The 26,917-nt window shown below is 40.0% G+C and overlaps 1 protein-coding gene across 1 annotated transcript in view; it reads left to right on the top strand.

The window, feature by feature from the left end:
- The first annotated feature begins 7,101 nt into the window (after window positions 1-7,101).
- The window catches only part of ARL15 (ADP-ribosylation factor-like 15), a 397,981-nt gene continuing 378,165 nt past the window's right edge, over window positions 7,102-26,917 (top strand). Inside the window, exon 1 of the mRNA XM_012655271.1 lies at window positions 7,102-7,259. Coding sequence (XP_012510725.1) covers window positions 7,212-7,259 — 48 coding nt within the window. The 5' untranslated portion in view covers window positions 7,102-7,211. The remainder of the gene's footprint in view (window positions 7,260-26,917) is intronic.

Here is a 26,917-nt window from a genome sequence, read left to right as displayed (position 1 = left end):
AAAGTGTGGCTCTCATGAATCCCCTAGCTCCTTTAAGATAATCATTAATTAATTAGGTAATGAATTTTTATGCAATTTTTCCTCCTAATGCCTTGTTTTCTTTCTAAGAATAGATAATCTTGGATTTAAGTAATTGATTTGAAAGAAAACTGCTTCTGGTGTACTTATCTTTAAAATCACTTATTTTATAAGAAAAACTAAGTCACAAGGATTTTCTCCTTTCCTTTGTTTCGTTACAGGCCTTGCAGAACTGTTACTGTGTGGAAAGGCACATTGTAGGGAAGAGTAGGAAAGCATTGTGCCATGATCAATGTGTTTAGGAAGGAAAATATTTACCAGTGTGGGAGCTCAGAGACTCCCTCAGTCTCCCACCAAAGAGAATCCTGAATTTACAATCCCAATACCCTGCCTCTCCTCCCAAAGTTCTTCCTTGCAGCTTTGGGGATAAAGCCAACATATGTAACAGGAATTGTAGTAAGGTGAGAGAGGGAAGAAAGAACCTGGAGAGATATGTTCTGTGTTGGCACAGAATAAATAGATCAATAAAACAGAGGAGAGCTCAGAGTCAGTCATGTATACAAAGGCATTTTATGTAGGTTAAGGGAGGCACCACTTCAGTGGGGAAAAGAATGAATTGTTTAGCAGATGGTTTTGGAAACCTGGCTAACTAGATGGACATGTATCTCAATACCATACACAAGAGGGACTGGTAAATGACCCCAAAGTGAAAGGAAATACTGTGAAGTTTACCGAAGATGTGGACTCTTGATTTTGTCGCAGAAAAGAACTTTTCCAACTTCAGAAGTACCAGCCATAAGTCCCAAAGTTGGTGGATCTGATTACATCAGATTTAAGGGTTTTTGTGTTACCAGGGACATCATGGACTATGTTGATAGGCGATGAAGTAGGAGATACTTATTAGGCACAATGGAATGATTTCTTATTACAGGAAGGGAATGGAAGTAGTCAGGGGGATAAGGGAAATACATAAATCAGGAGAGGGACCCTGCGTGGACCACTGATGATGATGTAGGGTATCGTGAGCTGAGGAATCTGATCCACTCAACTCTTTATACTTGTAGTACCACGATTATGGTGTGTAGGGAAGAATCTCAGGCATTTGGTGAACAAAGGCTTCTAAACAGCTAAGAGGTAAGGGATATGTAGAAGGGTATTTTCACAAGTGTTGCTATGGATCATGCTTTGGGCATTTAATGTTTGAGACAAGTGGAAATGAACTGCTATTTCTTTTTTTTTTGAGACAGAGTCTCACTCTGTTGCCCGGGCTAGAGTGTCGTGGCATCAGCCTAGCTCACAGCAACCTCAAACTCCTGGGCTCAAGCTATCCTCCTGCCTCAGCCTCCCGAGTAGCTGGGACTACAGGCATGCGCCACCATGCCCAGCTAATTTTTTCTATATATATTTTTAGTTGTCCAATTAATTTCTTTGTATTTTTAGTAGAGACGGGGTCTTGCTCTTGCTCAGGCTGGTTTCTAACTCCTGAGCTCAAACAATCCGCCTGCCTCGGCCTCCCAGAGTGCTAGGATTACAGGCGTGAGCCACCGTGCCTGGCCTGGACTCCTATTTCAAATACTCGAATCGGGCTTCTTTAAATATGACACTCTTCGGGACACATGGATCATCCCCAGCCCCCACTACCAATTTATTTTGTGTTATGTAACAGGTACTGAAGTAGGCTCTGAATCTGCACAAGCCAATGAGACACCACTTCCTTGCTCCAAGGAACGCAGACAAGTGGGAGAGTGAACAAAAACAGCAGCAGCACCCAACACTTACATAATGCTTACTATGTGCCAGGCACTGTTCTAAGTGTCTAACATTAACTATTAATCTTAATAACTCAGTGATTTAGGTATTTGATTCCTTACCTATAAAATGGGGTAAATAAGTTACAGAGAAGTTAAGGAACATGCCTCAGGTCATAGAACTAGAAAGAGGTAAAGCCAAGATTCAAATCCAGACAGACTGGCTACAGCATCTATGCTCTTAACCACTACATGCAAAACAGTATGATAAATGCCAACAGAAATATGCACAAATAGGCACTTCACTCACAAAAAGAAGGGCATGCTCCACAAATTAATGGTAGTTAAGAAATGTTTCTACACAATGTGCTCTGTGGCTTTGAATGTTATTGTTCGTTTTAAATCTGTAAGTCAAGTTGGGAAGAATTCACATCTCTACAGCATCTTTCCATCTATGATCATAGTATCTCTCTCTGTTTTTAGGTTTTTAATTTCTCTCAAAGTCTTGTAGTTGTAAGAATTATTCCTAGGTGCTTTTTAAAGTTTCTAAAGAACATTTAAAAAAAACACATTAAAACATTTCCGAAGTTTGTTGATAAGTAACTGGAAATATAATTAATTTTATATTGATTTTTTAAGGAATAGCAAGATTTAATTTTAATAATTGATAATGCAGATTGGTTTTACATACACAACCACAATCTGCAGATGCATTTTTTTTTTCTTTCCATTTTTTATTGTTTATATTTTGTGTCTGATTATGCTGTCCAGGACCTCCAGTACAATGTAGAACAGAGGCCGTGATAGCTGGCACCCTTGTGTTGTTTCTGACTTTAAAGCCCACACTCTTAAATGTTGCACAATTGAATATGTTTGCTATAAGCTTTTTATAAATATCCTTCATCAATTTGACTTAATTCCCTTTTATTCTTAGATTGCCACCCATGAATGCTGTTTTGGATTAAATTGTGTCCCCACCTCAAATTCATATGTTGAAGCTCTAACCCCCCAGTACCTTAGAATGCAAATGAATTTGGAGATAGGGCCTTAAAAGAGGTAATTAAATTAAAATGAGGCTGTTAGGGTGGGCCCTAATCCAATATGACTAGTATCCTTTTAAGAAGAGGAAATTTGGACCTACAGCGAAAAAGATCACCTGTGAACACAGCTAGAAAGTGCCCATCTGCAAGCCAAGGAGAGAGGACTCAAGAGAAACCAAAACTGTCAGCACCTTGATCTCAAACTTCTAGTTTCCAGAACTGTGGGAAGATAAATTTTTGTTGTCTAAGCCCCCTAGTCTGTAGTATTTTGTTATGGTAGCCCTAGCAAACTAATACCAATGGATATTTAATTTTTCTAATGCTTTTTAAAAATATACTGAGATGATTCTTTTTTTTTTTTTGACACAGAGTCTTGCTCTGTTGCCTGGGCTAGAGCTCCATGGCATCATCCTAGCTACAGCAACCTCAAACTCGTGGGCTCAAGCGATTCTCCTGCCTCAGCCTCCCCAGTAGCTGGGACTATAGGCATGTGCCACCATGCCCAGCTAATTTTTTCTATATATTTTTAGTTGTCCAGATAATTTCTTTCTATTTTTAGTAGAGACAGGGTCTCTACTGAGCTCTTGCTCAGGGTGGTCTCAAACTCCTGACCTCAAGTGATCCTCCCGCCTCTGGCCTCCCAGAGTGCTAGGATTACAGGCGTGAGCCACCGCGCCTGGCTGGAAAATTCTATTCTAATTCTAACCTCTAACCTCATTTTAACCTCTTACATGTATGAATCAAGTTCTGTTAGCAGTTTCATGTGGGGGCACCCAGCTCTGGTGAGGTTTATCTTATGGGACATAGTGATGGCGTGTTTCAGTTTAGGAAGCAGAGAAGAGAACTCGGTAAATCAGAGGTGGGGGCCAAGGTAACCACCTGGGAAAAAAGGGTGACAGGATTCAGAAGAGAATTTTAAAGTCACTGGAGTTATTGGAAGTGGTAAGTGAGCAACGTGTTTTCATGATTTCTGTAGAATTCAGTGTCTGGACATCACTTTTTCTGAAAAAGCAGTGTCCATGATTTACGAGTTCTAATAAAGGATACCATCTCTCAGCTATTAAGGAATAATATGCTCAATCAAGGCACAGATGAGGCAAGGTAATCACTCCCTCCTTTGGAGTTGCAGGTAGAAGGAAGAAGACTAGAAGTTAATGCAAAAATGAGTACTAAAAGTATTCATACTCTATGTACCAGTAATTCGATTTCTAGAAATTATTCTTAGGATAATGAGATGTAGATAGTTTTATAAGCAAAAATTCACTGCAATATTTATAATAACAGTATCTAATAAAGGATTAGTTAACAGTACATTTATATTAATACAATAGTTTTACATTATACATGAAATATGTGTGATATAAAACTAGTAAAGACAGTATTCTCCCCTAAATTGTTATGTATTGAATGAACAAACACAACAAAAGAGTAGATGAAAATAGCCACTAATATGTTGGTTTTTCTGGATGGCAGAGTTTGGGAGACCAAGTTGCAAAAATGCATTTCTGTTTTTGTTTCCTACAAGTGACACTTTAACAAAAAACAGTCCTGCAAATTTGGCTAGCCAGCAGTCTTTATGGAATTGTAGAGTATGGACTGTCAAAAGAATTTCTTCTTGCTTTTGACAAGTGACATTGATGGCCTCTTTCCTCAAAACCTATGCAGTAATGCAATTGCCCCCTGAGTTTACACTTTTCTTATGTATCTGGAAGGGAGTTGTTCTTTTTACTGATAGCAAGGGCAGGACTAGGTTAATGAGATCATGCCTAATTCAAGATGGCAGCCTGTTACTTGGCATATAGTAGGGTATATTGAATAAATGCATTCTAATCTCTCTACATTATTTTTGAAAGCATGTATTGAGGTGATTACTTCTGTTGCTACCAACTCTATCAGCTACGACTGCAGCTTCATGTGGTGGGTAGTGTATTATCTGTTTATACCAACACAATCAAGTTATCCTCTTTCCTCTGACATGGGTGGACACATTGACGTCCCAGAAGACTAACATCTAATTGGAAAAAATGTGTTCCATATGGAGTTCTGAAGCTGCAGGTTTTTGATAAGGACTTTTCCCCTTATAAATGTACTTTTTCCCTATAAATAAAAGCAATGGTTTTTTTTTTTTTTAAATACATTACACTGAACACAAGGTTTTCCTTGATGCCAGTTGTAATGAATGTGTGTGGAATAAGCAGAGTACTATGATGTAGCCTTTGGAACTTTTCCTTGAACAATTCTTTCATTTCCCTGCTTTAGGCCTATATACTAATTCCTAAAGGCAGCAAGGACCATGTTTAGCCTAATGACCTTCTGTTCAGAACTGTCTTTCCTTAGGCTTAGCTTTTAAAGGAAAGACAGAAGCCAGCTGCTTCCAAGTGATTATCTTCCCCTGCATAGAAACTGACAGGCCTCTCAAAAGTCTGACTTCGCAGTAGTCAAGACATCACTTATCACTAAGATAATGAATCAAAAGGTGTCTCTTTGCTAACCCATGCCCTTTATCTCATTTGCAATACTATTCACTGAGAGAAGAAAAATAAAATAAAGCAAAACCAAAAAAAAAAAAAAAATTCTCCTTTACTATTTAGTTCTGCTAATTGAGAGGCCTTCAATTTCCATAATTAGTTTCACTCAATTGTGCGGAAGACCGTAGGTTTATGGAAATCCATCACCTCCAAAATCTAGTCAAAATCTCTTCTAAATCTACGTGTGTTGAATTAACAGAATGCCAAGAAAAATCAAAATTAGATCTAATGGCTTGATGTAATTGAGACTTTTTGGCCTCTGAATAGACAAAAACTCATTGAAATTTCTTCACAATTTCTCATTATTTACAAACACACCCTGTAAATTGGATCAACAATGTGTATATATTCATAGTCCTTCATTTCAAAAACCTTCTGGCAGTAGGAATTCTTGTTTTGCAGCTGGGGAAACAGGTTCAGAGATTAGATAGCATGTCCTGAATCACTTGGCTCACCAACCTGGAGCCACCCTCTAAGAGGCTGCATGCCCTTACTGGTTATGTGCACATTTAGGGTGAGTTCCATGGTGACCTAACAGAATTGTTTTGGCAGTCCCAGGCAAACTTATTGTATGGACATTTGTTTCTTGGCGATACAAAAAAAGAGATGTCAAGTTAGGGGGAAAATAAAAATCCAACCCCTGAAACATTTATACAGCCCGGCAGTCAATTCACAAAGATTTCAGTTGATACAGTTTCACTCTTGAAACGTTTTGGTATGCAAGCCCTAATTACTAACGCAGGTGAGAGCAAGCCCCTCATCTTCCATTTTCCCTAAGCTCTGTGGGACACTCCAATCACCTGTGCCTAAGAAGAGAGCTGCGTCTGGCATCTCCTGGTTGTTCCTAGCCTGAATCTTTAAAAAAAAAAAAAAAAAAAAAGCCTTGTGTGTTCTTACCCAGCTTCCTGTCCAATTCAGGTTTCCCTTCTCCCTCCATCCCCCCAGTTTAATGCAATATTGACATTACCAGGAAATGCACAATGCTTATAGATATTTTTTTTTTACCTCTTAAAATGACATCAGGTCACAAATATTGTATTTGGGTCTTTTCAAAGAGTTTCTTATTCTATTGCTTATTTGATTCAGGGGCGTTGGATTCGTGCTCAGTGCGCAAAGCATGCAAATAACTAACTTCTCCTTTCCGAGTGTCTAGGGTAGTAAAACTGACTACATCCAAGTCCTGAAACGGTTTTTTTCCCCAGAGGCTCTCTTTAGTTACCTCTGTCTGCGCAGGGGGCTAGTGTGTACCCTCAGGAACATCAGGTTGGAATCGTCTGCCTTAGCAGATTCCAATGATGATGGTGTGGAAGGTCTTTGAGTCCTCAAATCCCGTGAACAGGCTTGCCACCTTTCCACACACTTCTCGTCCCAGTGGTGCCCTCTCATGGAGGCAGTTTTTAGGAAAGCGCTCCGAGAGACACATTGTCAGTGGCTACCACACCTCCCGCGTTACAGAGCTGGCTTCCTACTGGGGGGTGGGCGGGGACACCAAGACTCTCTGGCCTCAGAGATCTGAGTTCAGCACCAGCTGATTTTCCGCTCTCCCGGCTCGCTCTTCCGCCTGCGCCGCCTGCGCCGCCTGCGCCGCCCTCGCCCCCGCCCCCAGCACACCCAAGCGGCAGCCTTACCGCTCCCGCGCTACTCTCCTGCCGCCCGCAGGGGCCTGCTTTTTATAGGCACCGCAGCCAATGAGAGCTCTCCTTTCCTTCTGCCCGCCCTCCCGGCCAATCGCCGCGCCCCTTGTGTAATCTTCGGCTACTCGGCTGCTCTCGGCTATTTTCGCTGTTGCTGGCTTTTTCAGGGGCTGCTCGCTCGCAGCCAGAGACGCTGCTTTTTTTTCCGGGTTCGGAGTCGTTCCGGATGCTTTAGGCTGCCGGATGTCTGATCTCCGGATAACTGAGGCGTTTCTGTACATGGATTATCTGGTAGGTGTGGGGCAGGGGTGGGTGTCGCCTCTCGGGTCTCGGCGTGCGGGATGGCCCCCTGCCTTGAGGAACAGCCTTTTTGCTTTCTTTCTTTGGGATGGGATGCCTTTGGGGTTCTTTCTCCCGCAGCCGGCTCTGAAGCTGTGCCCGGGACTCGGAGGGGCAGCAGCCGGGGCGGCTGGGTGGTGGAGCTGACAGGTAAAGGTGCGGCCAGGGCCAGCCGGGCTGCGGGGCGAGGGTCGCGCTGGAGCTGCCTGAGAGACGCGGCGGCCGCTGCGGGGCGTCCCCTGCCCGCGGTCGGTTTCCTTGCTTCCCTCTGCGCTCGCGGCAGAGGACTTTCTTTCCGGGAAAGCAAGAGTTTTCTGCTCTCCCTTTAGCCGAATTCCAGGTGCTATTAAAGAGCCATAACCAGAATGGTTCACTAAGTGCCCGGCAGCCCTGGTCATTTGGTTGTTATTAGATCTCTAAAGCTATGACCTCGGTCGTGGCTGGGTTTTAAAAGCACATTACCATAAAGTAGAAGGGACTAAACTACATTGCAACCTGGCCAGAACAGGACTGAGTAGGGACAGGTATTGCCCCACCGTTTAGGTCGTGGGTGCATGCCGCAGTCGCCTTGTGCACGGATTGGATCCCAGCTGTGCTTTTAGGCCAGGCTTGTGCTGAGAAGTTTAGGTGGGAAAAGTGTCAGCACAGTGCTGGGACTGAACATCATTGTAAAAGTGACTTGTGTATGTGTTTGTGGAATTATGCAAGCACCATGTTTTGTTCCAGAAATTATATTTCCCCATAGCTGCCTGTTTGTGGTTAAGGGGATCCTCATTTACATGGGCTGTGTTCTATCCTATGCAATTACTATATTAACCATGCTACGCAGAACCGCTATTGCCATGCAGAGTTGAAGTAGATGGTTAGAAACATTGACCCTCCTGTCATCTTGTTGGACACATGCACTCGGCTTTCGACTGCAGATTGGCTTGGCAGAGATTTGCCAGTGCCTTCTAGGAATTACACTTAAGGCTGTGCTGAGAAAGTCTGTGAATAATTTCATGATTAAGAAACGCTGGGCAAAGACTAGTTTTTGTAATGTTATCTGTGTATTTGGGCTTATTTTAGTTTACACAAAGAAAATGTTTCTCCTTAAGCTTCATAGCTTGATGATCTTGTGGGGAATGGTGGTGATTGTAGTTAATGCATGACCTTGTGAATGGAGCCGAGTCAAAAATTGAGTTCAAATTTTGTTTTGCTGTTCATTTGTTGATGGTAGTAACTTCCTCTGTCTTTGTGATAAAGGAATGTTATTCACACATTACTGTAGCTGGTTAAAGGGGTTATCTGATTATGAACATTCTTTAAAATGCAAGGTGCCCTGTAGATTAAGAGAGTTGCCAAATGTGTCTGAATGATTATTTTCTGAGTTAAATAACTGATTAATTTGTAATTTGTCTTATAAAATACAGTACTATGGTTTTGTTCTTGCAGTCTGCCCAAATTAAAGCCAAAGTTTGTTGACGGTAATTACCAAATAGGAAAGGGTGACATTACCTATACCACTGAAAGCTAATTTTGAATACTTAAGTAGTGCCTTAAAAGAAAATCAGGTGGTGTTGATCATTTTATTAATCTTTTTATTTACTGGGTGTGTTTTAAATTTACAAATTGCATCACAAAGCTGCCTTTGAAAGTATTTAGTGAAAACAATATTGATAACTCTGGTTAATTACTCAGGTTAATCTTTAGATAGATGTGGTCCTAGGGTGAGTAGATGAATGTTTGTGGGCTCAAGATTACCCTAAAAGCAGATTAATTTAGTCGCCAATTTACTAAAAGCTTTGTGTCAAAATCACTGGGCTTTAAATTTGACTTGGTCTTTAGTTTTACTTACCATGCCCCCACACACCCTAGTTTTGCTCTCATATAAGAATAATAATTATTTTGTCACTGTATGCATTTGAAATTCACAAGCGCAGCAAAACAGTCCCATAAAAATCATTGGCTCGTCTTTGGAGGTGAGAAAAAGTCTTAAAGGGAACAAATTGGTTTTTGTGAGGGTGCTGGGTATCTGCTGTGAAAAGATTTAAGAAAATCTTTCAGTATTAAACTGGACTGAAACAAACAAACAAAAAAACTTTAAAACAAAAAACCAGCCCTCTTGAGGTGGCCTTTTTGGGTTTATTTTTTACTCGTCAACTTTCAGAGGAAAATGATGTGCCACACATCATTCCTTTTCCCCTGCCTTTCAGATTGACTTGTTTGCTTATGCATAATCTTTGTATGGTGTTTATTTAGTAAAAGCCCTATTTCTGAAAAATAAAAATCAATTTCTTTGTCTGGGTTCTTATCTTTTAAATAAATCAATTCCCAAGTTCTTTTACTTACCTTCCAGGAAAAAAAAATACTCCTTTTATTCCAAGTTGGACTCCTGATTTTGCCCTTTCTCTGCATTTGACAGGAATAATGACATGTGTCACTTCTTTTTTTAATCAGTATTTAACTTTATTGTTGCTGTTGGAAGCTGGAAGAGAGGGGTCTGTGTGTGTGTGTGTGTGTGTGTGTGTGTGTCTATGTATTGTCCATTGTTCTTTGGGCTGGATATCATCAGTTAACCTTTTTTATTTGGAGGACAGTGGAAAGGAAGAGGAAGGAAAGAAAGGTGGAGGAACTATTTTTTAAAATAGGATTACCTTTTAATAGGGTTGAGATATTAAAACAGATGAAGAAACTCTCTGACCTTAGAGGTTGCTGTTGATTTCTTAATTTAAAAAGAAATGTTCTCAATTAGAAGTGATAGCCAAGATGGGGGGATAGGGATACTGCTTTAATATTTAATACAGGGTTTTTATTGCTTTCACCTTAGGAAAATAGTGGTGATTTGCTAATCCTAAATAATTATATGTATCACCTGGTGTGGTGCCTTACTTGGTTCCTGAGTTGTTAGGGCCCAGTATTGTGTCTGTTGAACTGAATGAACGTGACATGGAAGGGCCAATTCTACTTTTTCTCACCAGCTTCTAACCTGAGACAAGATAAGATCTGTTTGGATTAGGTGTTTTGTTGTGGGGAATGCAGAATGTATCCTTTACTCTCTTAACTTTAAGATGATCAAGATATAATTTGTTTAGCCAGGGTGGATATTTAAACACAAAAATCTTAGTTTTCCAATTAAGTGAATCTTCCTAGAAGGGCGCACACCTTTTTCCCCTTTTCATGATGGGGTTTAAAGGCCACCTTCGCACCTGCCAGGTCCGTGAGTAAACATTTAGTTGCTCTCCCAACCGGCGGTACCGTCATCTTACTTTTTCTCTCTCCTAATAGGTAGAAGTAGTAAGACAATGTGCAGAGCTTTTTCATTAAGGTAGAAGAAAATAGTCAAGTTATAATGAAAGAAAAACATCTACCAAGTGTTCCCGGGAGATTGGACAAGATCAACTTCTAGATTCTTTTTAGTTCACAATTTTCTGTCTTGACTCATGTTGATTGATCTGTAGTTCACGTTTTTCCTCATGTGCTGTGAAAGCAATAGCAGTAAAATTGATTATATAATGCCCATGATGATTAATTGAGGTAGCGGAGGGAAAGCAATTTATAAACGGCACATAGCTTCTCAAATATAAAATGTTAATGTATTGTGATTATGTTGCTGATATCATTCTTATACCTCCTGTGGATGGAATGAGTATTACTGCTTAGTGGTAAGTACTGGGCTGCCTTTTAAACTAGTCTTAATTTATGGAAAGACTGAGAGCGATAATCAGCAAGCAGGAAGTCACAAGACTCTTTTGAGGATCTTCTAACACCGATAAAAATAAAACCGCATTCTGATATTTATTAATTCACTCAACAAATACGTATGGAACCCCTACTTTGTGCATGGTCCTGAAAGTCACGGGGGATGAGCCCTCAGCTGTAAAGTCTCCCTTGGCTGCAGGACTGTCTCTAGGGGGTGGCAGGACAGTTGAGTAGGGCACGTAGGGGAGGAGGCAGCTTCCGGTGTGCTCCTTTGCTTTCTAGTACTTTTCTCTTTATGTATTTCTTTGTTTTATTGTGAGCCGAAATGTAAAGTTAGACGTGAAAATGTGACAAGTAAAAATGCTCAGCTGTGGATGCTAATTGTCAATTAACGTTCATCGCATTTATATATACTAGTCTCCCCTTATCAGAGGTTTCACCTTCTTTGGTTTCAGTTATCCATGGTCAACTGAGGTCCCAAAACAGATGAGTACAGTACAATAAGATATTTTGAGAGAGAGAGACACCACATTCACATAACTTTTATTACAGTATGTTACTATAATTGTTCTATTTTATTAATATCTTACTGTGCCTAGTTTATAAATGAAGCTTTATCATAGGTATGTATGTAGAGGGCAAAATGTAGTGCATATAGGGTTCAGTATTATCCGTGGATTCAGGTAGTCACTGGGGATCTTTGAATGTATCCCCTGTAGATAAAGGGGAACTACTATATTGGGTTTGAGATTTAATAAGGTTAAATTTAATAAAGTTATTTAATAAGATTTCTGTTTTGTATAGACTGGTGAACTTGTTCTAGTTTCTTGGTCATTGGCTATATCTGCTATAATAAAAATTTGTGTGTCAGTGGGGAAGATAAGGGAATTGGCTGGATCATCACAAATCCATCACCATTCACTGGATGAAAACCAACAACCATCCAACCAACCAAGAACAGAAACTCATGATGTGCTGCAAGGGCGGAAAGCCATTCGAAAAGACCGGTAAAGGCGCATTTGTGATTTCCTATGATGTTCAGTTATCTGTGAACTGAGCTTTTTTATTGATTAAAGGGTGCTGTTTCTAATCCCGAATGACTATAAACATTACAAGCTGTATTTGTTATGACTGACTATAAAGTGATAATATAGGTCAAACACTTTTTAGTCTTAATCTCAACTGGGTTAGGCAATCATGTTTGTTATGACTGACTATAAAGTAATAATATAGGTCAAACACTTTTTTGTCTTAATGTCAAGTGGGTTAGGCAGTCACATTAAATATTCCTTAATAATTTGCAAGATAAAGATTGTGTGAGCACAATAAACAGAGATCTAGCATCTGTGGAGTTCACATAACAAAAATGTTTGAAGAAAATCCATACCGTTAGGTGAGAACTTCTCTACAAAAGTGTTAGGTCTGATTCCCAAAAGCTTCTGTTATTCCAGTCTTATTTATAGTGTGAGCTCTGGGAGAGGACACATAGAGACCTTGATTCTGGCCCTCTAGGAACTTGCATTCTGAAGGCTGCCTAAGTCATATGCTTATTGGCATGTGGGCAGTGCTGGGGGTGGCGGATGGAAGGAGTTAAGTCTGTGAGTTATAATTTGGAGGGTAAAAATTAGTTAACATTTATTGAGCAGTTACTGTTTGCCACGCAACATTGTAAGCACTTTTCATGTGTAATGGCGTTAAACTGAGACTCAGGGAGGTGGTGTAATTTCTCCAAGTTCACAAGGCTAGCAAGTGAGTAGTTGAGCTGGGATTGTGGCCCCTGGGCCTGCCCTCTTCACTGCCTTCCACCTAGAAAGAGTTCTGCTGGTCAGAGGCTCAGGCATCTGGGTGTCAAAGCTGCTAGAATGCACTTGAAATTTTTACTGTGCTGCTTTTTGAGTAAACAGGTACAGAAAAGTGCTCCTTGACAACTGCCATATTAAAGAAAGCAGAGGCCATGAGCAGGCTGGCTCGTGCTCCCTTGTCCTCAAGGACTCAGCTCTGCCAAGTGACCATTAGGAGAAAGCTGGCTAGAAAGAGAACTATGCTGTATGCTGAACCTCCTGCCCTGCGATGTCCTTATTCTGGTCATTGAGGTGATTGATCTTCAGCATGTAATGTTTCATCAAGTGACCACAGATGTATTTGCAGGCACCCTCCTTACTCAGCCCCACTCCAGTTTTCTGGGGCACATTTCTGTCTGCTCCAAGCCCCAGTTTCTTTTGAAGAGGTTACTGAAACTCAGGATCTATTGGTCTTTTTTAAGTTTGTTGTGTTCCCTTCCCAAGTTCTGTCTGGGAAGTGGAGCTGTCCTCAGCAGACAGTAGGCCACAAGCAGCTTGTTGCTTATGGGCTTCAGGTGGGCAGAGTCTCCTCATAGCATTAATTTTATAAAGGATTTGTTTCTGAGGTGTGCTGGAGAGAAGCAAAGACTCTTGGGAAAGGTCTGAACACTACCTTATAGATAACAAAAAAGGGGAGTTTCCACTGATACTTTTCACGCATTATATTACTGAGGGGCTTTTATTTGAGAGCCGCCTGCAGTCCCCTGTAATTATGCTGTGGCTCTCCCCTGGCACCTCCCCAAATGAGGCATTTTGTTGAGTCTAGGAAGCCCGGTTCTGGTTCACCCTCAGAGTGTCTGCAAAGTGTGTGGTCACATATACTTTTAGCAAGGCTGGCTTCCCAGGCCTACTATAACCTCAGGGCTCAGAAGAGCCCCATGCTTGGTTTAATGCTCTTTGATCACTGTCTTGAAAAATCTTAATTTTTGAACATGGTGCTTTGCATTTTCATTTCACTGGGCCACAATTTGCACTACAATTTATATGGCCAGTCCAGACACCTAGTGCTCACTAAAGACATTGGCTGGCATCCAAGTCTATAACCTGAGTCAGTGCTGGTTCCTTGACCTTCTTAATCACTGCTCTATCAGTAAAAGCTAGTCTTGTGCCTGGTAAACAGGGGACTATGTACCAAGTACAGTGCAGAGTGTTTTGCTTACATGATCTAATTTAATCCTTCCAGCAGTCCTGTTATAACCAGATGGTGCTGACTTGCAAAAGATTTAGCAAGTTAGAAAAGAGAAAACTTAAGGTTCTGAAAGGTCGAGTATTGGCCAGAAACAGAACCAATGGACGGTCAGGGCCAGGGTATGATCCTATCTGATTCCAAGCCCATGCTTGTAAGCATTTTTTGGTGCTGTTTACTTGGTAATTGTTAAGAGGATGAGTGAGAAGAGCTGCATGGACCAGAGAGACAGTGGTGGAAATTGAGGAGTCACTCAATTGCTGCTGTCACCTCATTGTCTGAGAGAGGCTCTCTGGGAACTCAGTGACAGTGCAGCTCCCACTGGGGAAAGTGTGTGGGTTTGTGCTTTAATGTGAGTTTGCTCACTGATTTTTTTTGCTTTCGTTGTTCACCCAATCTCTCCTTCATCTTTGCATAAACATTGGCATTCTGCTCTTTGGCTCATAGCCAAACACACCTACATGATTTTGATAGTAAGTAACCATTTGAAAAGTTGGATTTGCAGGACAATCTCATTTATTAAGTTCCTTTGCACCTAGATTTGATGGGAACTGTTCTGACCTCCGGACTGCTGCTCTCAGGGTTGAGAACTTTCTCCTAGTAGTTGTGTCCATGTCTCCCTGAGAGGGATTCCCATGGGTTCTTTCTTCAACAGGATGGCCGCTTCTCTGGCCTCGTACTCTTGGGAAAGGGGATGACAGTCTGGAGGCACCAGGACCATTTATTGAGACGCAGAAGGACTATACCTGTTCCTAATCAATCTAGATACGGAGTCAGGAACTGAAATGAAATACAGTTCTTTCAGAGTTTTATTTTTAATTATGAATTATTATAACTATCCAAAAAAGTACAGAAAAGAATATAACAGACTTCTGTGTACCTGCCTCCCTGATTGAATAGCTGTTAACATTTTGCCATTTTAACTTCAAAATTTTGGTGCTTTTTTTTTAAAGAAAATGAAACTTTAAGACCAGAGCTAGAGCTTCCTGCTCTCTGCATGCCAGCCTTGGTGGTGATAACTATTCTGAAGTTAGAGGGTAATATTCTCATGTATGTTTTTGCATTTTTATTATATATACATGTATGTGTAAATCATATAGTATTTTACATGTGTTAAAAATTTTACAGAAATTGTAACTTACTGCCTGTATCTTCTTGAAACTTGTTTTTTTCTCCCAGTGTTCTTAAGATTAATAAATGTTGCTGCATGTAAATCTGTAGCTATTAATATTTGTTTCATATTTCTGGGTTGGATGTTACCATTTCTGCTTATATAGTAGGTGTTGGATTTGAGGCATGGGTTTGTGTATGTGTGTTTGCTTGTAATTAGCCTTACATATGAATCATATAAGCTATGTAATGGAATTTTATTATGTGCATTTCAGCTTTTAGTATTCATCAGTTTGTTTTACAGTTTACAAATCATTTTCTAATCATATAAGCACATGTACTGAATATGTATGTGTATGTATATTTCTTGTCTGTGTAAGGACTGAGATTATTTTTGTAACATAGTTATTAATGCAAAAGCTTCGTGAAGGAATTTGGAAAGCACAATGGAAAAAAAATACATCTGTGATCTGGCCACCAGTGATGACCAGTTAACATTTTAGTATTATATATTGTCCTATAGTCTATATGTAGACTCATTCAGATAGAAAATCCACCTGGCATCATAATGAAGATACTGTTTTATAACCTTTTTGTACTTGTGAATATTTAAATTCTAATAATTTCCCTTCTATAACATGAATTTTCTGCATTATACTGGTAAATCATACTTGTTTAACTGACCATCTTTTCCTTGAATATTTTACATTTTGCTCCAATTTTGGCTGTTAAAAATGCTGCAATGAACATTCCATGTAAACACTTTTGGCACTGTTTCGGTACTCTTTGAACAGTGCCTGGACACAAGCAACCACTTTTTGTTAATTCAAAGTTATATACTGATAAAGTTGGTGATAGTGATGCAAACTCTCAGTATTAATTGAGAATTGACTCTGTGCTGGATTCTGTGGGAAGTGCTTAATTGGCATTCACCTTTTGGTTAGTCCTTTTCAACAACCCTCTGCGAGTTGTGGGAGCTGTTATTCCTGTTTTATGGTTGAGGAAACTGAGGGTCAGGAAGAATTGAATAATCACAATTGTATCATTTGTTAGAAGGGTTGGTGACATGTCTGTAATCTTTATCTGTACATATTTTTATTGTGATAGAGATGAAAAAGACCTGAGTTTGAAGTCCTGTTGTAGGTATTTCAACTATTATCTGTGTGAAATAGTGTTTCCCAAATCTCAGTCCGTGACAAAATGGAAAAATCAAGAGACTATTAAAGAGTAATCATAAATTTAATATACAGTTAAAAAAAATTGAGATTATATCTTTCCAACTTTTTATGGATATTAGAATATCGTCTATTCTGAAATGATAGTGAATGGTAGTGTTTTTTCCCTTTCTCCTTCTTTCTCCTATCTTAAAATGTAATTCTTATAGAATAAAAAGATGACAATTTTTATCAGTCCTCAAGTTTGTATTTAGAAAGTACTTATTTCTAAACCCCCAAATATTGGGAACCTGCTCTAAGACAAATTGCTCTGAACCACAATTTTCTCATTTTCAATATCCAGATAGCATTAAAGCCTCTGTGATAATTAGCACTAATAACATAAATAATAAATAAGCATAAAGTGCTTTTTTAAAGAAAATTACAATTTCTACAATGATTGTTATAAGAGTCTATATGACTCAGCATGATGGCATCAACAGAAGGGAGCACTTGTAGATAAAGTGAGTGTGTCTGTCTCTCTGTATGTCCTTGATTTTTCTTTTCTTTGTTTTCTCATCAGTGACACCTTGGGGATTTTGTGAAATAATTTAACTAAACATTAGGTAGGAACACATTATTTCCTGTGCATTTTAAGAGCTGGGCTTCAAAAAGTTGTGCTTGACTTTGGAGAAGACCTTTTTTTTTGGTCTGTTCTGCAGTTTATCCATATTTAAAATAATATGCTTTTTCCAAGTCCCAAGAAGACTGTTAAAGTTAATTCTTACTATCACATCAATTTATTTCCTCCTTTCTTCCTGCTCTGATTTAGAGATTTTTTTTTTTAAGGTACCAATTATGACTATTAAATGATCTGAGAATCTTATTTATAAAGAAACTTTAACATAGGGTTTTTTGAGGGTTGAATGAGATAATGTATATAGCGTACTTCATGAACATTAGGTCTTATATAAAGCTACTCATCATTTTTTCCTAATTTTTATTCATTCTAAAGAATTGTCTTTTTTTTTTTTTTAAATTGAGGTATAACTCATAGTAAAGTATACAAGTTTTAAAGGTACAGCTAAATGAATTTGTATGTATCTGTACCTTGTAACCACCCCAGATGGAGAGGTAAAACCTTTCCAATACCCCAGAAGTCTCTCTTGTGTCCCTTCCCAGGCCATACCACCATAGAATAGTTTTGTCTGACTTTGAGCTTCATATAAACACAATCACAAATATGTATTCTTTTGTATGTGTTTCTTCATTTACCCTGCCCATGAGCTTCATCTATTTTGTGGCGTGAATCAGTAGTTCTTTTTTGTTGCAATTTAATATTTTATTGTATGAATATATCATTATGAATTCATTCGTTCTTTTGTTGGTGGGCATTTAGATTGTTTCCAGTTTTGGGATATTTGGAATAAACCTGCCACATGTATTCTTGTAAGTGTTTTAGTGGAAATAAGCACGCATTTCTGTTGGGTATATACCAGAAGTGGAATTTCAGAGTCATGGAGTGTATGTATATTTAGGTTTACTAAATACTGCCAAATATTTTTTCAAAGCGATTGTACCAATTGGAGTCCCACCATTAGTGTAAGAGACTTCTAGTTACTACATATCCTCACCAATCCTTCATATTGTCATTTAGGCATTCTGATGGGTGTGTACTCCAAAGAAATTTGAAGTTGCTCAGAGCTACTTCCAAATGTCAAGCAAGAGAATGATATAGTAGAAGAGGATTATAACGCAGATTTTTTTTTAAATTAGAGAACTTATTTGGCCCTATTCTGAAATTCTTATTCATTTGTATGATTCATTTGAAAATTCTAACATGCTAAAGAGATACCATGGGAGTCAATTGACCTGATTCTGTTCTTGGCTTTGCTACTAACTAAAGGTGGAAGCTTGGGCAAACCATTCAATGTCATTGACATTTTTTTTATTTTTTTGCAGACAGAGTCTCACTTTGTTGCCCCAGCTAGAGTGCAGTGGTATCATCAGAGGTTACTGCAACCTCAAACTCCTGGGCTCAAGTGATCCTCCTGCCTCAGCCTCCCCAGTAGCTGGAACTACAGGAACATGCCATAATACGCGGCTAAATTTTCTGTTTTTAGTAGAGATGGGGTCTTGCTTTTGCTCGGGCTGGTCTTGAACTCCTGAGCTCAAGTCATCCTCTTGCCTTGGCCTCCCAGAGTGCTGGGATTACGGGCATGAGGCACTGTGCCCGGCCTCTCAATGTCATTGACATTGACTTCAGTTTAATCTCTTTCTTTCCATTCTTTCTAATTAATTCTGTGACTTAAGTGATTATAAAGTTGCCTTTATATGCCTTTACACAATTGATATCATTCATTCACTCAACTACTCTAACTTTTCTATAAGCCGTTTTTATGTTTTGATGCTGTTCTGGGCACTGGAGAGATATAAGTGAATAAGACATTAGCTTGCTCTCAAGGTTCTTTTACTCCTGTATGGTGAGAAATAAGCAGTTACATTTTGGGGTAGCATAGCTTATCTAGAGGGAAATAAAGGTTACTAAGGGTGCACATGAAAGGGGAACTTAACTTAGACTCGAAGACCAAGGAGCACTTCTCAGAGGAGTCGTTTTTAATCAGCAACATTGAAGTTGAGTAGAGTCGGCCCAGTGACAGGCAGTGCTAGGGCCAGGGAGAGGTAACAGCTATGCAGAGACTTGGGGATGAGTAACCCTATGATTTCAAGGAATTCCCAGCAGCTCTGAGTGGCTGGAGCAGGGTTGGGGCAGTGGCTAGCACTGAAGCCACGGAGCCCAGCAGGGGTCACATCATGGAAACCTTAAAAATTTGCCTGTGGTGACATGGTCAGATCTGGCTGCAGTATAGAGAAGGAATTTAGAGGGAGGGCAGACTGCAGTAAGACTAGGAAGATGTTGTCCTGATCCAGGAACGAGATGATGATGATCACAACTAGGTAGGGCAAGGAGGGATGCAGAAATGTAGATGGATTTAAGCAACATTTAAGAATTACCAGAATTTTGTGATTGGTTGTGGAAGATGAGAATAGAAAAGATCTTAAGGATCATTCTCAGGTTTTTGATTTGAGGTTTTTGTTCTGGTTATCGTACCGAGTAACAAGCCACCTCAAAACAATGGTTGAACACAATAACAGTTTATTTTACTCATGGATCTGGGGGTTGATGCGTTCAGCTAGGCAGTTCTTGTTCCAGTTCCCTCATAAAGTTATGAACAATTGGTGGCTGGGGTCACCTTAAGACTTCTTCGTACACATGTCTGGTATTTGGGCTAGGAACATCACAGCAGTTGGGCACTGGACAAGCGTGGCCTCCTGGGGCATCTCTGTTCATGTGTTCTTATGTGATGGCCTCAGGATAGTTGGATTTATGTTGAAGTCAAAGGCTTGTGGAACGAATGTACCAGGAGAAACTGGCAGAAACTGCTTGTTCTTTTCTACCGTCCTCATCACTTGATGCGGCATTACTTATACTATGTTCTGTTTAAGACAGTCACAAAGCATGCTCAGATTCAAGGGCAGGAGACAGACATCTCTTGGTGAAAGGAAAGTTGAAGGATTTATGGGCATGTTTTAGAACCATCACAGGCATTGAGGTGGCTAATGGGGTCATGCACTATAATATGTAACACTTGTAGGAATAGGGGCTGGGGGGCAGCGGGGAGTGAGGAGTTTGATTTCAGAGTGACCGAGTTTGAGCTGCTTGTGCAGAATCCAAGAAGTTGAAATTTCGGGTAGGTAGATGGAAACTCAGCGATGAGGTTGGAGATGTAGTTAAAAATAATACATTTTTGTTACTTGCTATGTACTATACTATATTATTAATATCATTATGTGGGAGGCACAGTGCTAAGTATTTTTGATGCATTATTCATTTACTATTATAATTTTAGAGGTTAGAAAACTGAGGCTTAGAGAAATTGAACATCATGCCCAAGCCATGATGGAGTGAGAATTTGAACCAAGGTCTGGCAAATGTCTGAGCACACATTCTTAAGCACTTAGGTGGCAACTGAAGCCATGGCCGTGCATGAGGGTTGGATTGTGCCAGGTGGGAAGGGAAGAACCCTGAGGAAGCTCAGTGCTTCAGTCATTCTGGCACATCGTAGGCATGTGGTTTTATGGGATCAGTAAAAGAACAGGAGCCTAAAAATGAACCTGGAAGAAAAAGAACCAAGAGGTTGGATGAAAACCCAGAGAGTGTGGTGTCAAGCAGGCTGAGGACAGTGACTGTTTCCAGAAAGAGAAAGTGGCCTATTTTGTTAAACATTGCCCAGAGATCATGGAAGATAATGAACAGTGACCACTGGATTCACATCAGTGGTGACCTTGGCCAGAGCACCATCAGAGACTTTGTGGAGGTGCTGATTAGTTGAGGAGTGGAAAGTGAGGAAATTCTGCGGCAATTAAGTCTTGCAAGACATTTCACCATGAAGGAGAAGAAAAGGACTGGAACTGGAAGGGCAGGAAGATTGAGGGGGGTTTTCCTTCTTAAATGGGACTAACAGTGGCTTGATGCTGATGAAGTAAAATGTGAGGTCATTTTGCTTAGTGTAACTGAAATATGGTGGGGTAGGGGTTTGAGCTGAGTGAGGCTGAAGAAACTGCAGTGAAGAACGAGGGTAAGGATGACCAGGGACGCAGAAGGGCTGCTTGCTGTGCGGTGTTGAAGTCGCAGTCCGTGACTTAACAATGACACACATTTATGTGGTTGTGTCATTTTTTTTTTCCTTGCCTTTGTAGGTGTAGTTTCAAGAAGGTGGGCAGTTAGATTGACAAAGGTTAGAGTTTTTCCCAGGTGAATAGTTGGGTAGACGGTGAGGCAGAGGAATTTAGGACACTGGCAAGAAAATATTTGAAGTGATGGACCATGAGATCTGAGTTAATGGAAAGGAAGGAAGGGCTAATAGAAAGTAGAAGATACAAGGGACTGGTGGTCTTGATGAGACTGAACAATAGATGTTGTATAGAGTCACTGGTCAGAATACTGGAGGGAGAGAAAGTTCAAAGTGGTCAGACAATAGGGCATATGAATTTAAGACTGCAGAGGTAGGATCTCTGAGGGGAGGCTACAGTGTGTGGCTGTGGCCAGCACAGGGTGTAAGAGATGGGGAAGTCAGGAGGCAGAAGAGGAAGTATAGCCAAGGTGTTGGATGGATCATTCTCATGCATGGTGAAGTCACCAGGACCATGGCAGGGCTTGGGCTGGAGTGAAAGACTGAACCAGATATCAGAAATCCTCAGTGAGTGAGGCAGGTTTGGCCGACATCATTAACAAGGAGCTGTAGAGGACACTGGATAGAGCATCTTGTCCTGAGTCGTGAAAAGAGAGGGTACCCTAACCTGAGAGTGGAGGGAGGGGGTGGCTGAGGGTGGTCTTGAGGGATTGAGTTCTTAGAGGCTGCGAGTTCTTAGAGGGTACATTTAACAAAGCTTTTGCAGATGTAGAGGAGTGTCATGGTTTAGTGCTGCAGGCTTTGGGTCGAACTGCCTGGCTTCACCAACTACTGTGTTACTTCTCAGTGCCTCACTTTTCTCATCCGTAGTGGAGATAGTAAGAGGAACTACTTCTTGGATTTGTTGTGAGGATTAACTGAAATAATACATGTACTGTTAGAATAGTGCCTGATACTTCCTTCTCTGCCACCTCCTTTTGCTACTCATAATAGCAAAAAAACCTTAACAGAGTTTATATTGGTAGGTACTTTCTAAGGGCTTTACTTGTTTAATCCTTGCAACAACCCTGTGAGGTGGGCATCACTCTGTTTTTCCTGTGTCAAAACTGAGCTGTAGAAAGAATAAGAAACTCGTTTAAGGAAATACAGCTTGTAAGTGGCAGAGCTGGGATCTGAACCCAAGAAATTCGGCTCCAAAGCCCTCCCTAATTAGTACTGCATAGTTATGCACTATCACTGGGCCTTCAGTGGGAAGGCTAGGGTGGGTGGTGCGTAGAGTGACACTGGCTTGTTAGGGAAGAGGCACAGAGCGGTATATGGTAGGATAACCTTAATACCAAAGATCTTTTCCCAAAAGAATTTCATCTAGCAGTTCCCTGGTTAGGGTTGGAAGAAGGTGAGGTCCAGGTTAGTTGTGCTGTGCAGGGTCTCCTCATTCAGACAAATAAACCCATAGCTCAATTGCTGGATTCTTAAGACTCTAAGCCTGTTTTTTTCTGCTAAGAGGTTGCGCTTCCAGGGGAGTTCTGGTCCAGGTGACTGGGCAGACCGGACCCTCTCAAGGGACTCTGTTGCTGTCTGGATCTGTCACATGAATGGATCTCTTTGGAGGGCTCCCTGGGTTTGAGTCTCTGCTGGCATCAGGCTCCCAGGGCAGAGAATTGGGGGTTTGAATTGCTAAGTCCACGAGCTGATAAAGATGGCCCAGGCTGAGACCTTTCAACTAAACTGAAAGCTGGTCGCAGGCAGTGTGTTGGAACCAGGAGGTTGTTTTGTTGTGGGCAGCCTGCTTAGGGCTGTTTTGTTAGGGCAGCCGGTGACATTAGCCTTAACGTGTTATATCTGGAGTAATTGTGTAGTAGTAACCTGGATGCAGTATTAATAAAGCTGAGATGGCCTGCATGATCCTGACTTCCATCAAATTACAAATGATCAGGGAGCATAGTATTGCAGAAAAAAGTTTGTAGTTGAAGAGTTCACATTTTCCTTCCTGCTCTTCATTAAATCTCGTCTTCCAGTCTTTCACTACCCATATTGACTTGAAGCTCCTTCTGGGGCTGCTCTTGGGGCTGCCTTAGATAGTTGTGCCTATTAGACACTGCACAGAGGTAGGTGCCTGGCCAAGGGGGCCAGTGGGGCTGAAATCCAGCCCCTGCTCCGCTTGCTGAGGTCCCCATTGTGAATTGGGACAGAAGAGCCTAATGGGCTGGCCATGGCCCTGCCTCAGCCCTTTGCTCCTGTTTCTGTTATAGGACAAAGCACATTGTTTCACAGTGCAGGGCTGGGCTGCAGGCCTCTTAGCATCTCCAGAGTCTGGCACAGGTACACATGGTTGGACTAGGAGGTTGCACAGAGTAATGGTTAAGGCACTGACTTTGGAGTTCGACTGCCTGCATTTGCATTCTAGCTCTTTCACTTACCTGTGTAGCCTCTGTGCCTCAGTTTCTTCATATGCAAAATGGGCATAATAATAGTACCTACCTCACAGAGTTAATATAGTAAATAGATATAAAGCATTTAAAAGAGAGTCCAGTACTGTACTATAAAAGTATTTATTATTATTGAATTGAGACTTCGTATATAAAACAAGGACTTATGATATTATTGTACCAAAAGTTTCCACTCCAATTCTATTTATGTTTCTAATACCAACCTTTCAAAAATCTTCCTGACTCTACCTAATAAACATACTACGGAGTAACTGGGTTAAAGATATTGCAGCTGCTTGTTGGCGTTTTAAGTGGCAGCTATTTTTGATTTATGGGGGTGAAAGGTCCTGGCATGGCATATGGTGGCCCACATCTCTCCTCAGGCCAGTTCTGCTTACAGCTGTTACGTGAGTTTGGCTAAATGAGCTGACTCACTTTAAACTGAATAGGCAAGTTTTTTGAGGTCCTATTCTAGAATTATATATATTTTTTGAACTCTCAGCTCCTCTTCTGTTGGAATCAAACAGTTTGAAATTCAGGTTTCTGCTTTTGAGAACTTTTTCCCCTAGCATGTGATTTATTGCCAGCTCTTTTATCCCTTCTTCCTTTCTGAATGTTTCCTGAGAGGCGGGGTGTTGTAGAGGAAGGAGCACTGGGCTGATTTATTGGGTAATGTTGCTTTCCTTGGTCATTTTGAATGTTTCCTGAATGTGGCTGATTTCTTTTTTCAAGTCACTGTGCTAGATGTAGAAAACCTCTTGTGATTATTGGATTTCTCTCTGTTTCATTTTATATAGAAATATATATTCTATAATGTTCACCGATAGTATTTTCAGTGTAATGTAATTTTTCCCTTGCTTTGTGGGGTTTTCAAGATGCGTATTTTAAAGATTGAATCATTTAGAGCAGCGGTCCCCAACCTTTTTGGCACCAGGGACTGTTTTCATGGAAGACAATTTTTCCATGGACGGGGGTGGGGGGGGAGGGGGGGGGAGAGAGTGGGGGAATGGTTTCAGGATGATTCAAGTGCATTACATTTATTGTGCACTTTATTTGCATTATTATTACATTGTAATATATAATGAAATAATTAAGCAACTCACCATAGGTTGGGGAACACTGATTTAGAGGATCATTTGATCGCTCCTGGGTTTTCTTTGCATTTCCTGATTTTTTTTTTTTTTTTTCCCAGGGCCCCTACTGCCCTGGCCTTGGGCTGTGTGTGCATAGGATTACTTTTTAAGCCTGAAGTGCAGCTGTCTCTATTATTTCTGTGGTTGCAGGCTGCAGTTTTTCTGCAGCCTAAGTGTGTAAGAAATAGATTCCTGTGCTAGTGTTGTCTTTATTTGGGGAGAATACCTAACTATATTGGTCATTTTTGTAAACACTCATAGGGGAATATTTTCCATTTCTTGTCTTCTGAGTGATTGTTTTATCATAAATAATTATGTGAGCTTAATATTCACTTTGAATAGTTTTGTAAAATAGACTTATTAAAAATTTTCTCATTTGATTTCATTTGAGAATAGATCTTCAGTTGCTGATTCTAAAACTCTTCACATCATATTCTTTGTAACATAAAGGAACACAAGTATAATGAAACAAGTTACTTTGAAAGTCAATTATAAAGAGCTATGCAAGATGTGATATATATTTTAATGCTTTATACAAAAGTCTTGAATAAACCATGGTAAAATGCATGATTATGAAAAAATGGAGACGAATCAGGATTTATGACAAGCTCATTGATGATTTCTTTCCTTGTATGTCTTTTTTTTTTTTTTTTTTAATTTCAAAATACTAAGAGGGGCGTGCACATGTTTTTGTTACATGGCTTGAGTCAGGGCTATAAATGTGTCCATCACCCGGATAGTGTTCATTGTACGCCTTAGGTGAGTTTTTGCCCCTCTCATCCTCTCCCTCCCCCCAATTGATTTCCAATGACTTTTACTTCCCTCTGTGCACTTGTGTGCCCATCAGTTAGCTCCAATTTATTAGAGAGTACATGTGGTGTTTGTTTTTCCATTCTTTACATACTTCATATAGGATAATGGTCTCCAGTTCTATCCAAAGTCTTGCAAAAAGCTTTAATTCATTCTTCTTCATGGCTGAATAGTATTCCATAGTAGTATACGTATACCACATTTTGTTAATCCACTCATGAATTGATGGGCACTTGGGTTGATTCCAGATCACTGCAATTGCGAATTTTGCTGCAATAGACATTCAAATGAAGGTGTCTTTTTGATAAAATGACTTCTTTTTCTTTGGATAGATACCCAGTAGTGGGATTGCTGGCTTGAATGGTGGGTCTACTTTTAGTTCTTTGAGAAATCTCCATACTGTTTTCCATAAGGGTTGTACTAATTTGCAGTCCCACCAACAGTGTGTAAGTGTTCCTTTGTCTCTGCATCCACACCAGCATCTATTGTTTTTAGACTTTTTAATAAAAGCCATTCTAACAGGAGTAAGGTGATACCTCATTGTGGTTTTAATTTGCATTTCCCTGATAATTACTGATGCTGAGCATTTTTTCATATGTTAGCCATTTGTCGTCATCTTTTGAAAAACTTCTGTTCATGTCTTTTGCTCACTTTTTAATGGGGTTGTTTGTTTTCTTGCTGATTTGTTTGAGTTCTTTGTAGATTCTGGATATTAGCCCTTTATTGGGTGTGTGGATTGTGAATATTTGCTCCCATGTAGGTTGTCTATTTGCTCTGTTGATTATTTTTCTCGTTTGTCTCAAAGCAGTTCTTTTCCAGTACTTTCCCAAATCCAGGGGGCATAAAAGTTCATCTCTGAGGCAAAGATTATTTATCCTAATTGCTTTATATTATTGTGCTGGGTGGTATTAAAACAACAACAGCAGCAACAATAACAAATTATTATGTTTCTAAGAGTGAATGTGGGTAACATTTTCCTGAGTGTTCAAAATTAACAAGGACTTATGTTTTAGTAAATGACATTTTAATCAGTGTTTATTTGCCTGAAATGAAACAGTCACTTTAGAGCCTCCATTTTAATTCTGGTATATAGCCTCGTGTTAAAATGCCTTGCCGCGGCAAGAAAAGGATCTTCTTTAAAAATTTTTAATTATTATGGATACATAATAGTTGTATATACTTGTGGGATACATATGTTTTGATATAGGCAGAGAATGTGTGATAATCAAATCAGCGTAATTGGGGTATCCATTACCTCAAGCATTTATCATTTCATTTCTTTGGATGTAGGCTGCCCAGGCTGTGGTAACCACCATTCTATTCTCTGACTTCATGAGATCAATTATTTTAATTTTTAGCTCTAACATATGAGTGAGAATATGTGAAACTTGTCTTTCTGTGCTTGGCTTATTTCACTTAACATAATTTCTCTAGTTCCATCCTTGCTGTTGCAAATCACAGGATTTCATTCTTTTTTATGGCTGAATAATATTCCACTGTGTACATGTACCACATTTTCTTTATTCATTTGTTGATGGACACTTAGACTGATTCCAAGTTTTGGCTATTGTG

Source organism: Propithecus coquereli, unplaced genomic scaffold (genome assembly GCF_000956105.1).
Source record: "Propithecus coquereli isolate 6110/MARCELLA unplaced genomic scaffold, Pcoq_1.0 Scaffold47, whole genome shotgun sequence".
Lineage (NCBI taxonomy): Eukaryota > Metazoa > Chordata > Mammalia > Primates > Indriidae > Propithecus > Propithecus coquereli.
This window is presented reverse-complemented; position numbering and strand designations above follow the sequence as displayed.